Source organism: Bidens hawaiensis, unplaced genomic scaffold (assembly GCF_021521415.1).
Source record: "Bidens hawaiensis isolate Kalapana, Puna unplaced genomic scaffold, B.hawaiensis_p1.1 tig00025093_1, whole genome shotgun sequence".
In the NCBI taxonomy this organism is placed as follows: Eukaryota; Viridiplantae; Streptophyta; class Magnoliopsida; order Asterales; family Asteraceae; genus Bidens; species Bidens hawaiensis.
Window position 1 is genome coordinate 107,008 of NW_027493991.1, and position 13,984 is coordinate 120,991.

The 13,984-nt window shown below is 37.6% G+C and overlaps 2 protein-coding genes across 2 annotated transcripts; one reads left to right on the forward strand and one right to left on the reverse strand.

Annotated features, from left to right (window-relative positions):
* Positions 1-1,005: 1,005 nt before the first annotated feature.
* LOC143570838 (uncharacterized) lies at positions 1,006-3,035 on the reverse strand. The gene is made up of 3 exons (XM_077056381.1): positions 2,952-3,035; positions 1,746-2,198; positions 1,006-1,416 (listed from the first exon to the last, which is right to left on the reverse strand). Exons 1-3 carry the CDS (start codon positions 3,033-3,035, stop codon positions 1,006-1,008), a joined length of 948 nt encoding a protein of 315 aa, XP_076912496.1.
* Positions 3,036-3,087: 52 nt separating this feature from the next.
* LOC143570839 (uncharacterized) lies at positions 3,088-3,494 on the forward strand. Its single transcript, XM_077056383.1, has 2 exons — positions 3,088-3,237; positions 3,306-3,494. Exons 1-2 carry the CDS (start codon positions 3,088-3,090, stop codon positions 3,492-3,494), a joined length of 339 nt encoding a protein of 112 aa, XP_076912498.1.
* Positions 3,495-13,984: the final 10,490 nt, after the last annotated feature.

Below are 13,984 nucleotides of genomic sequence, written 5' to 3' on the forward strand. Positions count from 1 at the left end.
ATATACCTTCAGTAAATGAGACCGGATAAAATAAACGAAATGACAACTTGTATGGCATTGGCTTGAGTTGTACATTAATTACCTCTGGAGCAACAAGTGACTTATCCTCGCTTTCTTCCTTAATGAACTCTCTGGGCTTTTCATTCAGATCTTGCTCTTTGAGATTGACCGCTGTGGTTACATGATCAGCGGCTGTTTCTGTTTCTTCTACATCCACACTTGGTGATTCCTGCAAGCTTGTAACACCATCACTATCTCCTTGGTCTTTCCGAATTGGCTCTGTGCTGTCAGAAGTTTCACATATTTCCTTCTCAATAGCCTTTCCATCATCTGGTTCTACGCTTTTGCAACTTTCTTCTTCCTCTATACTTCCTTCAGCTTTAACAACTTCAGGCTCATTATCTTCTTCGTGGTGGCTCTCTTCTTGTAAACTTTTTTCGAACGTCACCTATATGAAAAAATTAAATGCATCGTCGGTAAATGAGACTGGATAAAAGAAAAGGAATGATTGCTTGCATATGAATTGGCTCTGAAAGTGTGGTAATAAGTTTGTGGCATTTCATTTCACTTCACATTGTTATCAACGGTTATCAGAAACGGTTTCTTCTTCATAATGCCATATCTCTAAGCTTTATAATCTTGTTTAGTATCATTTTAGGTAGGCATATAAAGCGCCTTCCATCTATACTACATGCATAACATCAAGTTGTATCTCTATTCAAAGATGCACTTATTATGTTCTAGAGATGCATTCTTTCTTGTGATGGCGGTAAATAAAGAAACAGACTGTGTACCGATTTTTGAAATTACTAAGGTTGTGCATTAATTACCTCCGGAGCATCAAGTGATTTGTCGTTGGTTTCTTCTTTGATGAACTCTTTGGGCTTTTCATCCAGATCTTGCTCTTTCAAATCGACTGTTGCGGTAACACCATCAATATCACCTTGCTCTTTCTCTATCGTGCTGTCCGAAATTTCAAGTGCAGCCTTCTCTCGGCCATTCTCTTCACATACTTCCTTCACCGGTAGCCTTTTCATTATCTGGTTCTTCACTTTCGATACTTTCTTTGACAAGTGTTGGCTGTGTCGAGACGTCCACATCAGCTTCTTCCTCTATAATTTCTTTAGATTTAACAACTTCATGCACATGATCTTCACATACTTCCTTGATTAAGGGGTTGCCAGACTTTTGAGTATCCGCTTCTTCATGTTCCGTAGTCTCTTCTTGAGATTTTGTTTGTGTTGGGATGGCAGCATCAGTGGTTATTGCTTTTAACAACCGAATTTTCTCCCCTGTCTCGGTTTCTACATCTGGCTTGATTTCCTTAGTTTCCTCATGTTTCCCAATATTCTCGACACTTTCGTCTGACTTTTGTTCTTCTATGTTCTTTGATCCAATTCCAAACTGCTCAGTTACCTATATGAAATCAATAATATCTTCAGTTTATGGGTAGAATGTAGGAAAATCTTTTATAAATTATATGAATAGGCTCAAAGTTTGTAATAACAATCTTTATAGCAGCTTGGCTTCATTATTTTTCATCCAATTGTTAGCAACATTTGTTATATTATATGTTATTTCATATTGAATGTACACTTACTAATTTGTCATACTCATAGAGATTGCAAAAGGGACTGGTCGGTCGGGTTGAGTAACAGGTCAAAACGGGTGGATATTTTGTTAAAAAAATTTAACTTTCACTCTTTTGGAACAATTTGAAATTACTTCTGTTAAACATTGATTACCTCTTGTGCATCAACTGATTTTCCCTCTGTTTCTTCTTTGGCAAACTCTCGAGGCGTTTCCTTCAGTTCCTGCTTCTCGAAGTCAGCCACTATAGTTGCATGTTCTGTTCTTGTTTCTTTTATATCCTCAACTGCAGCGTCTTGTGAGCCCGTAACAATCTCAATAGCCTTTTCGTCATTTTCTATAGTTTCTTTGTCTTCGGGTTCTATTTTTCTTGCAGCCTTGAAACTTTCTGGTGTGTTGCTGTGTTCATCAGCGATGACCATAACCGAGAGTGCTTGGAAAAAAATTCCACTCTCGTCCGTTGGTTTACCCGTTACTAGTGGTGTATTTACAATTTCCGCCACGTAGCTGCTAGTTTCAAGTTGCTTCACTTGGTTTCCAGGAAGCTCAGTTACTTTTTCTTCAAATATTTCACTTGCCAATGCATCATTCTCTTCCCTTTCACCTTTCTGAGGGAATATTTACGATTTTACTTTATCAGAATAAACTATAAAATATACATAAATTACGCCAAGAATATTATTATTTTTGCATTATTTACTTTATGAACTTGATGTCATGTGGCTGATGCCTGGTCCAAGCCTCCAAAGTGGTGATTTTGACCCATTTACTTATGGGTGGGGCAACGGCCTGAGGCCCGATCTTCCATGGAGGCCCATAATTTTAAAATATATATATATATATATTTTTTTAAATCTGTATATTTAAAGACAACCAATTTAAGCCATTTACCCGATTTAAGCCAATTTAAAAGTTTATACCCAAATAAAAAGTTAAATTTAGGGGCCCGGCCCATATTTTTACTCACCCTTGGCCTGATCTTCCATGGAGGCCCATAATTTTAATATATATATACACATATTTTTTTAAAAAAATCTTTATATTTAAAGACAACCAATTTAAGCCTATTTAAGTTTAAACCTAAAACAAAAGTTAAATTTAAGGGCCCATATTTTTACTCACCCTTACCCGGGAATTCTTAATGATGCTCGAGGAAGGCCTTCCCCTTCCCTCACTCAATAACAAACCATGTCATCCAATATTCATCCCGCTATCACCGTTACCAACATACGGAATTTTATTCCCATAACTCTCGACAATGAAAGCGCTCAATATGTCACATGGTCCGAGCTCTTCAAAATTCACTGCATTGCTTACTAGGTGGCGGACCACCTTGAACCGCGTGACACATCCTCCTCAACCTCGTCACCGGCCACAACCGACAGAGATAAAGGACCCGCTACCCCTCCGTTAACCGAAGAAGCTTGGAAACGTCTTGACGCCATTGTACTACAATGGATCTACAGTACCATCTCCATCGACCTCCTTCAAACGGTCATGAAGAAAAACACAACCGCGTATGATGCATGGATCGCGTTGGAAAATCTTTTTCAAGACAATAAGAGTGCTCGGGCTCTCCACCTCCAATCGAAACTTAACAACACCCGCCTTGAAAGCTTCAAAGACATGGCGGCATACTGTCAAGAAGTGAAATCTTGGCCGATCAGCTCTACAACGTGGATGTTCCCCTCTCACAGACTCAAATGGTCCTTCAGGTTCTTGGGGGTCTCACCGAACAATACCGTACCATAGCCACCGTCATCCGGTCCACTAAACCCCTTCCGGATTTCAATAACACACGTTCACAGCTCTGTCAGGAAGAAACCGATATAGCCGCCCGTGCCCTACATGCTGCCCAAACAGCCGGTACAGCCCTTCAAGCTTCAGCTAAATCGGTACACTAATCGAAAACTCCAACAGCAGCTGGATCGGACCAAACTGTTGACCATGGTCGTGGACGAGGCCGCGGGCGCGGCCGTGGTCGAGGCCGCAGCAACTTCGGATGGGGCAGAGGGGGTCCTACCTATCCGACTTACACACCGTGGGGTCCTCTCCTAAGCTATCAACCGGGCATGCCCCAACAAACTTGGCAACAGTGGCCGGCTATGCCGCCTTGCCCGTACCCGACCGCTGCAAGAGCACCATCACAGTCCCCTTAAGGAATTTTAGGACCCCGACCCGCTCAAGCCTATCAGATGGGATACGTTCCCACGGACATCAACCAGGCCTTTCAGACAATGGCTCTTTATCCACCCGAGCAGCCATGGTACATGGACACTGGTGCAACCAATCACATGACGAACAATCCTGGTAATTTCTCCTCCCTTTTTAATACTGGCATCTCACGTAATATAATTGTTGGCGACGGTAATATCATTCCCGTGACCGGACAAGGCAACCAAACTCTTAAACCACCCTACCCACCCCTTAAATTAAATAACGTATTACTTGCCCCCAACATTATCAAAAACTTACTTTCCGTCCGCCGCCTAACAACCGATAACCAAATTTCCATTAAATTTGACCCTTTCGGTTTTCTTGTGAAGGATCTCAAGACCAAGGCGCACATCCTACGCAGCAATAGCACCGGAGAACTCTATCCTCTCACTCCCGAGATCCTATCCAAGATTCGCTCACCATCCACCTTTGCTGCTTTATCTCAAGACGTGTGGCACCAACGCCTGGGCCACCCGGGTCCCGATTTATTAAAGTCTTTAAATAAGTCTAATTTTATTAAATGTAATGGATTTACTTCTCAAGTTTCTGAACCTTGTATTTTTGGCAAAAGTATTAGACTACCGTTTATTGATTCTTTTTCTTTTACTTGCATGCCTTTTGATCTATTACATAGTAACTTATGGACCTCACCCATTGTTAGCACGGGTGGTCACCGATATTACATCCTACTTATCGATGACTACATGAATTTTTTATGGACATACCCCCTATCCCACAAATCTCAGGTTTTTTCGGTGTTTAAACAATTTTACACCCTTATCGAAACTCAGTTTGAACGCAAAATCAAACAGTTTCAATGTGACAACGGAAAGGATATTCCAATACTTCTTTCCAAACCTTTTGTCATCAAAACGGAATGCAATTCCGATTTTCGTGCCCCCACACCTCATCCCAAAATGGGAAAGCGGAACGCACCATCCGCTCCGTCAACAACATTATTCGAACCCTCCTAGCCCAAGCCAACCTTCCCAACACTTTCTGGCACCATGCTTTAGAAGTAGCAACCTATCTTCTCAACATTTTACCTAACAAAACTCTAAAATACAGAACTCCAACACACCTTCTCTACAACCGCACACCGACCTACGAACACCTTCGCGTGTTCGGTTGTTTGTGCTATCTTTTAGTCCCGCACACCGCAATCCACAAATTGGAACATCGTTCCAAACCTTGCGTTTTTCTCGGTTATCTGAATCAACATCGAGGATATAAATGTCTAGACATCGCCACGCATAAAATTATCATATGTCGGCATGTTCGGTTCGACGAATCCACATTCCCCTTCAAAACAATAAAGATACCGACCCTTCAAAATTATAACTTCCTTACCGATGACCTTAACCCGTCTTTATGGTCACATGTGGTTGATCCTACATCACCGACTACACACCCAACCACCCCATTACCTACGGCCTCCTCATTACAACCAAACCCAAACCTTCAGCCCACAAACACCTTAAACAGCCCACTTTCCTTCGTTTATTCTCGACGGCCCAAAGACCAACCATCCCCACAGCTCGTTTTCACTTCTGCCATCGAACCTACACCTATCCATACTAATACATCCACTACAACTCAAAACCCACCAAGCACCGCCGCCCGAACCATCCGTACTCAGTCAATGGATGGAATCACCAAACCCAAACAAACCTTTTCTGATCTTTACCTCTATTGCTCCTATACCCCGTAACCTGGCTGTTGCCTTGTCCACACCAGAATGGCGCCAAGCGATGAACATTGAGTTTGATGCCCTTATTAAAAATGGGACGTGGGAATTAATTCCCCGTCAACCGGGTATGAATGTTATACGGAGCATGTGGATTTTTCGCCATAAATTTAGATCGGATGGGTCATTGGAACGGTATAAAGCAAGGTTGGGTTGTAATGGTCGGAACCAACAGATGGGTATTGATTGTGGGGACACGTTCAGTCCAGTTGTTAAACCGGCCACGATACGCACAGTTTTATCTTTAGCATTAACACAATCTTGGCCGATTCATCAGTTAGACGTCACTAATGCATTTCTACACGGCAATCTTAACGAAACCGTGTACATGTATCAGCCTATGGGGTTCAGAAATCGAGATTATCCTGATCATATTTGTCGATTGAAGAAATCATTATACGGCCTCAAACAGGCACCGTGTGCGTGGTACCAACGGTTCACGGATTTTATGACCACTCTGGGGTTTCGTCAAGCCGATGCGATAACTCTTTGTTCGTTTTTAATCACCGAAACGACATGGCATATTTATTAATATATGTCGATGATATTATTCTCACGACCTCCTCTGACACACTTCGTCAAAAGCTAATGGCTAAACTCGCTTCGGAATTTGCCATGAAGGACCTCGGGCCCCTCAGCTTCTTCTTGGGAATCTCGGTTAAAAGGAATGGCGATTGCATGTTTTTATCTCAAAGCAATTATGTGGCCGATATTTTGACTAGAACTAGCATGTCCTCTTGCAAATAAGTTCCAACCCCGGTTGACACAAAATCAAAGCTGAGCGCCGAGGCCGGTTCTCTATTCGACGACCCGACCTTATTCCGAAGCCTCACTGGGGCGCTACAATATTTAACGTTCACCCGCCCCAACATATCATATGCGGTTCAGCAAGTTTGCATGCATATGCATGTTCCTCATCTCTCTCATTGGAACGCCTTGCTTCGCATTCTTAGGTACTTACGAGGTACTCAATATCTCGGTCTCACTCTTGGCAAAACGGGTACTCAGCAGTTACGAGCATACACGGACGCCGATTGGGTAGGCTGTCCGGATACCCGCAGATCGACTTCCGGGTACTGCGTTTATTTCGGTGACAACCTTCTCTCGTGGTCATCGAAACGCCAATCAACGGTCAAATGTTCAAGCGCCGAGGCTGAGTACCGGGGCGTGGCAAACGTCATCGCCGAAATTTGTTGGCTCCGGAATCTTTTACTTGAACTTCAACGTCCGTTATCTTCAGCCACTTTGGTCTACTGCGACAACATCAGTGTGATCTACTTATCCAGTAACCCCGTTCAACATCAAAGAACGAAACACATCGAACTTGATATACACTTTGTGCGGGAACAGGTGCAACGGGGGAAGGTTCGTATCCTACATGTACCTATGCGGTATCAGATCGCTGACATTTTCACCAAAGGGCTACCGAAGATTTTATTTGAAGATTTCAGATCCAGTCTCAGCATCAGAGAACCTCCGGCTTCGACTGCGGGGGTGTAATAGCATAATATTATGTATAGATAATATTTGTATGATTTGAGATAATCTTATCTCAAAATAGAGATAATCTTTGTATTTGTATATGCCTATTTAAGGGGTTAAAGGAAGGAGAATCATGGGACACTTTTGATAATCATTCTATTATTCTATCAGGTTTAACGATCAAACTTAACGGGATCAATGAATTTGGGTTTAATTGCAAGTGAAATGAAACACAGGAAAGAAATCTCAAATTTAAAACTATTTGACTAAAACCGTGAATTTGGATAAATCATATGGACAAAAACCACAGCTCACTCTGTAGAATTAGGTGGGGCTTAGGTTGATCAGTTTTAAACTATGATTCAAATTATATTATTTCATTAATAATCGAGTTTCAGAATAAAATAATTTAGGAGGTATTTTTTTTTAACCATTTTGCGTGATATTTTCGCTCTTAAAAGGTAATCTAAAAGGAAGACGCCTTAAACTCTCTTTTTGACATTATGTGGAGTTTATCACATTTTTAAGCAATTTCAAGTGTGACAAGTTTAGGATCTTCTGATGTGATTTTTGGAGCTAATCGCTAATATGAAGTGGGCATTACGGTCATTCTACATTGTGATAAAAGTTGGTTAAAAGTCGACATAAAGTTGCTTTCGGTGGTCCAGGGTTGCCATCTTATCGACTAGAAGAATTATTATGATCAGCTTTCTAATTTGTCAAAAGATAGGCATAATGATATTTAGGAACTTAATAACACCAACAGAAGTCTGCTTTTTTGTATATTTAAACTTAATGAAGCAAGAATATGTATATGACCAACACAACACAAATAGCCAGCCTGCTGTCTAAATTAGTAAATTCATAGGCATAAGATATTAGGCCAGACTTCCGGAAGCAAAAATTGCAACATTATTTTGTTGGTTTTTTCAATCAATAATTCAGGTTTGTTTATGAGGTAGATAATCAAGAAGTAACTTTTTTAAAAAGAATTATGAGAGATTTCTGAATGGATTAAATGATTACTTCATGTCTATATGTAGGAGAAGTTAGATTTATAATTGAAAATTTGAAATTAAATGATAGAGTGAACTGCGGTTTTCGTCTCCGTGATTTGTTCAAATATGTATTTAGGCCAATAGTTTCAAATTTGCGATTTTCGTCCCTTTGGTTTCATTTCACTTGCAATTAAGCCCAAATTCACTAATCCTGTTAAACTTGGTTGTTAAACGCATCAACGTGTCCTTCACGTGAGTGGCAGTTTTGTCCTTTGTTTCCCCCAAAATATACCTCAGCCTCTCACGTGAGGGGGCTTGATAATTAGGACTGGGGTTTATTTGGGGAGAAAAATGGCAAAACTACCCCTCACGCGAAGGACACGCTGATGGGTTTAACGACCAGATTTAACGGGATTGCTGAATTCGGGTTTAATTGCAAGTGAAATGAAACCACAAGGACGAAAATCACAAATTTGAAACTATTGGCCTAAAACCGCAGATTTGAACACACCACGGGGACGAAAACCGCAGATTTAGACAAACCACGGAGACGAAAACCGCAGTTTACTCTAAATGTGATAAATAAATGCATGAATCAGTAGGTTTTTTAGTTCATGCGTTTTTCAGTCGAACTGGAATAAATTAAAATCATTAAATTTGAGAAAAGTGTTAAGTCAAAACGGACCAAGCCCTCAAATAACGGAATTTGGATTCGAGAGTTGGAAACCTCTATGAACCTGATCAAAATTCATGCCTGTTTTGTGTTGTCCTTTTCAAATCCCATAAGCTGCTTAAAATATGAATATGGTAGCTGCTTTTAAGTTATAATTTGCAAGTTTCATGTTGTTTTGTTGGTGTCCATAATTTAAAGAATACAATGGTAGGTAATAAGTTACCATATAATATTCGTTTAAAGACGTGGCAGATTCTTTTTCCATGTCACGAAATTCAGAGGTGGATTGGAAATTTAAGTTGCATTTCTTTTTCTCTTTCTTTCAAGTAAACTGATGTTTTCGTTATTACGATTTGTTGAAATCTGCAGTTTTAATTTAATATTTTAAATATGTAATTTTTGTTTCTGTCATTTCATTTTACTTGCAATTAAACTCGAATTTACTAATTCCGTTAAGTTTGATTTTTAAACCCATCAACGTGTCCTTCACGTGAGGGACAGTTTTGTCTCTTTTTTCCCAAAATACACCCCGGCCCCTCACGTGAGGGGGGGGGGGAGGCTTGAGAATTATGACTGGAGTTTATTTGGGGAGAAAAAAAGACAAAATTGCCCCTCACGTGAAGGACACGCTGATGGATTTAACAACCAAAATTAATGGAATTAGTGAATTCGGGTTTAGTTGCAATTGAAATGAAACCACAGGGACGAAAATCGTAGATTTAAAACTATTTGACTAAAACTGTATATTTAGACAAGACAAGCCACATGAACGAAAACCACAGTTTACTCTTTTCTTTCTAAATCAGCATAACGTTTGATTATTTTTTATAGTTTTTTTTAAATATAAAATATAATAATTAGTATTTGAATATGTTTCTAGAAACATTATTATTGTCTTATTTACTTGTACGATTTCAACTTACATCATCTTAAATTAACATCTAAAATGAAACTAACAATAATAAAACGAAAAATAGGAATTAGGGGGGGAGGGGGGGGGGGGGATGGGTGGGGGAGGGTGTTTGATCAAAATGAGAATAATATGAGTGATCAATTCAATAATAATGTAGTAGTAGCACATGCTTGCGTACGTCGACCGACCATATCCTAAAGTTTAATTGTCCTTGTTTGCCGCCCCTTGTGTTCATTGGACGGTCCATGTGGCCCACACTTAGATGACTTAGCATCCACCAAATCCTTATAAAACATTCCATCCTCATCCTATGTAACTCATGATGGATCATTAAACTATTCCGACATTTTTACTAAATTTACCTGAACTAAATAAAAGACAATATTCTACAGTAACCAACTGTCACAAATATTGATAGGGGGGCGTAATTAGGAATGAACAAATGGCATCGAGATCAGGATCAGTACAGTACCAATACGGTTTGGCATGGTACCAGTGTTTTTCCGAACTTTGGCCTTCTGTACCAGTACCTGTTTGGGGATTTTTGGTACTGATTTCGCTACTGTCATCTTACTATGCGTGCTAATTTCATTATTTGTAATTATTTTTGGTTTTTAATTACCTTGTACTCCTACTGATTTTTCAATCATATATTTTTTGGTTTTGTGAGCACACGGTGAAAAGATAATCCTTAAAATATCCTACGATCCTTAAGCTCTCATATAATTATATGGTAAATGTGTATAACATCTATTTGCCACTTTAGTTTGTAAATTGGTACAAGGGATATGTGAGGTACCACATTATAAACACCAATTAGACTTCTCCAACGCCCTAGCATGAAGAGATTTTGACGAAGCCTCGATCCAAATGGGAAAACGATAAGGTGAGGAGGTGGATGAGAGAAAGAAAGAGAAAAACATCATTTTGTAAGGGCTTGACAATACGAGTATTGTGAGTAGAGAAGAGAGAGAAAGAAGAGAAGCCCGTGAATGGAGAGGAGGAGAGAGGGGGGAGCAAGCATTCTGACATGAAGAGGCATGGCCGCCCGTCTCCTTCATAGCGATGCAAATGGTTTAATGGTTAATATTTATAACTCTAATTCATAACTAAAATTGAATAAATAACAAACGGAACATATATAACACATTCTGGATCTAGCCTACTAATTTATAACACTAATTACATGCATATAGTTATATATCTTTGTGTCTATTATTTTTCAATGTGTGAAAGTTAAAGCTTGTGAGGATTATAATCTTGATTTATTAACATTTTTCTTATTGAAGAAGATCAATATATAGAGAGTGTCTTTGAAGCTTTTATTTTTAATTCTTGAGTTTAGACAATATTGTAATTAATTATCTTGAAAGTTGTTGTTACAAAATTAATTGTTTTTATTACCTTTGATGTGAATATGAATAAAATCTGTTATATTGTTATACAAAATCCTTCTTTATGTTTATTTTTGTATCCTATTTATCCAAATATTATTTTATTTTTTATTTATCTTGATGGTTATTTACTCTTTTTTAATGAAATCAGATCTAGAAGCATTTTGTGAAACACTTATCAAATTTCTCAACCGGACTTAGCCTTTCAAAGTTAACTAGTACACTAGTACATTCGTGTCACATCTTGATCTTTACTTCAGATTCTTTTTTTATAAAAGTATTCTTTACAATAAAATAATAATAATAATAATAATTTGTTACTTAATTTCTTTCTAACATATTAAGATTAATAACTTAATATAGAAATGATTTAAGTTAATTCGTTAACGTCTTGTTGTCCATAAGTAATTTTATATGCATAAATAGTTAAAAGACGAAATTATATTTGTAAATAATTGAGTTCCTTATTCTTTTTGATGACTTTTTATTAGTAGATTTGGTTTGATTACAAACATCCAACTCACATACACGTAATATTTTGTTTTCTGTAAAATTTCTAATAAGAACCACAATTGGATGGAGAATGGGCACCTCCTTAGGTCCCATGTAATCAAGTTTATGAGAATTTCATTGTCTCAATTAAATCATTATAGATGTATGTGTTATTATTATTGAAAATATCTATTTTTGTGGACGAGTAAATCTGTGTTATTCATTATCTATAGATGTCATGGAACGGGTTTAACAAGTGGCGTCCTTATCTCAATAATAACCAGCTTTAATAAGAAGTATCGTGATCTAACTAATAACTGATTTTTCATCTCGCCCACGATCAAAATTTACAGGTTTTGTCATGACTTGGGAACATTAGGAGAGTAACATTAACTCCCGACTAGTATAATACACCCGTTATATATATATTTTTTTTAAGTATGATCTCCAGATATTTGGAAACCGAATTGTAATTGTGTAGGCATGGATTCACTACCGGATGTCTAAAATCATGGAAAAATCATATCTATTGACTAGTCAGAACGAATATGAAGTGTTTGTTTTTAGCATAACGTGGATATTTATTGCACTAAATGTATGTCCAATAAAGCAACTAGAGAGTCAAGGTTTGCGTCTCTAATTCTTAACTTGACGTATTGGCGTTGTAATCCTTGATACATTGTGATATAATGGGTTATATGTCAAAAGTAATAAGTTTGACGCTAACTTTAAGGTAATGTTTAATATACATGAATGAGATTAACTTAAAGTAGTATGCTGAATAGTTAATATTTTTTTTGTAAGGTTATCAATCCTAAATATTTTTCTTTTAAATATTACTTCTTGATGCGAAAACAACTATATAATAGCTAACACTATTGTATATTATTGTATAAGCAGTATAAACAAAATATTAAGTTTTTCGTTCTTTCTTTTGGTTTGTCGTTTTCTACATAAATAATTCAGCTTAAGTGTGTCAAGCGACAATACATTATTAACTACAAGACTACAAGAGTTTTGGAGGTGATGAAACATATATAAATCTATCTTTTCTACTTTAGAATCATAAGTTTATCAGTTCAGTTTTTACTCTATCACATACTAAAACGTATAATGCTTAGGCCCCAGTATATATAGTATATATGATGGCCCAAACTGATCAACCTTTCTTTCATATTAGAGCTGCTTATATACATGTATATTCGAGTCAAACAAAACCTACCATATGTAGGTGTTCACTTGCTTGTACCTAGGGGTGTTCAAAAAAATTCGGATCCGAAACCGAATCCGAAATATCCGAAAATCCGTATCCGAATTATCTGAAATTTCGGATATCCGAGAAATCGGATATCCGAAAACCGGATAATCCGAATTTTTGGATTCGGATTTGGATGTCAATTTCTAAAAAAAACGGATAATCGGATTATCCAATATCCGAAAATTAAAAAAATAATTAACAAATATAATAAGTTATAACTTAATTTTAGGGTTTCCCTTTCCATTATAAATGTTTAATTGTTGACGAACTAATTTTGGAATTTTTCTTAGAATTTGTTCGGGATGTTTTTGATTGTTTGTTCGGGATGTTTTTCTTAGAATTTGTTCATGAATTTCTTGAATGTGTTTTTGATCTCAATGTTGGAAACTTGGAAATTAAACACATGTTTAGTTTTAATATATGCATAAAAAGAATTGTTTTCCATTTTTTATAATTCGGATTCTCCGTTTCAATAAGCGAATCCGTATCCGAAATTTCGGATATCCGAAAATTGGATATCCGAAATTTTCGGATACGGATTCGGTTATCAACATTCACTATCCGAACTTTTCGGATATCCGAAAACCAGATAATCCGGTCTTGAACACCCCTACTTGTACATGTCTAATAAGATGACAATCATTAATTGGCTCATGTATACAACTTTAATTAGTTGAATGGAAGTATATATTGGGTCATGATTTTTTACCCGGTGTATCCTTGGGCGTGTGACCATCTTTGACAGTACATTCTAGGGGTGTGTTTTTTAACCGTACCAGAATAACGAACCCGAATTGAAGCGACCCGAGATCCGAATAACCCGAACCGATTAAGCTCCTAACCCGAATCCGAGACAAAATATTCGGGTCGGTATTTGGGTTGAAATACCCAAATTTGGGTTGACCCGAATAACCCGAAGTATAATACATCGATGCATGTATCCCTAATTTTTATAGGGTAATTTAGCGGTGAAGTAACACAGTGACCTATGTATTCTTTTTCGATTGTTCTCAAGACTCCGATTAATTTTGAATTTATCACATCCCAGTGCATTAATTACTATAAAGCATGTTGAGAATGTATATTCAGTTTAAAAAGCTTAAATAGTATAGTATTTAAACCAATATGTATTATGCATGTTTCTTCAATCTACACAAGTATTGATCCGCAGGCTACAACATTACTTCATCTGATCTAATACATGCTTGTATGATAAATTT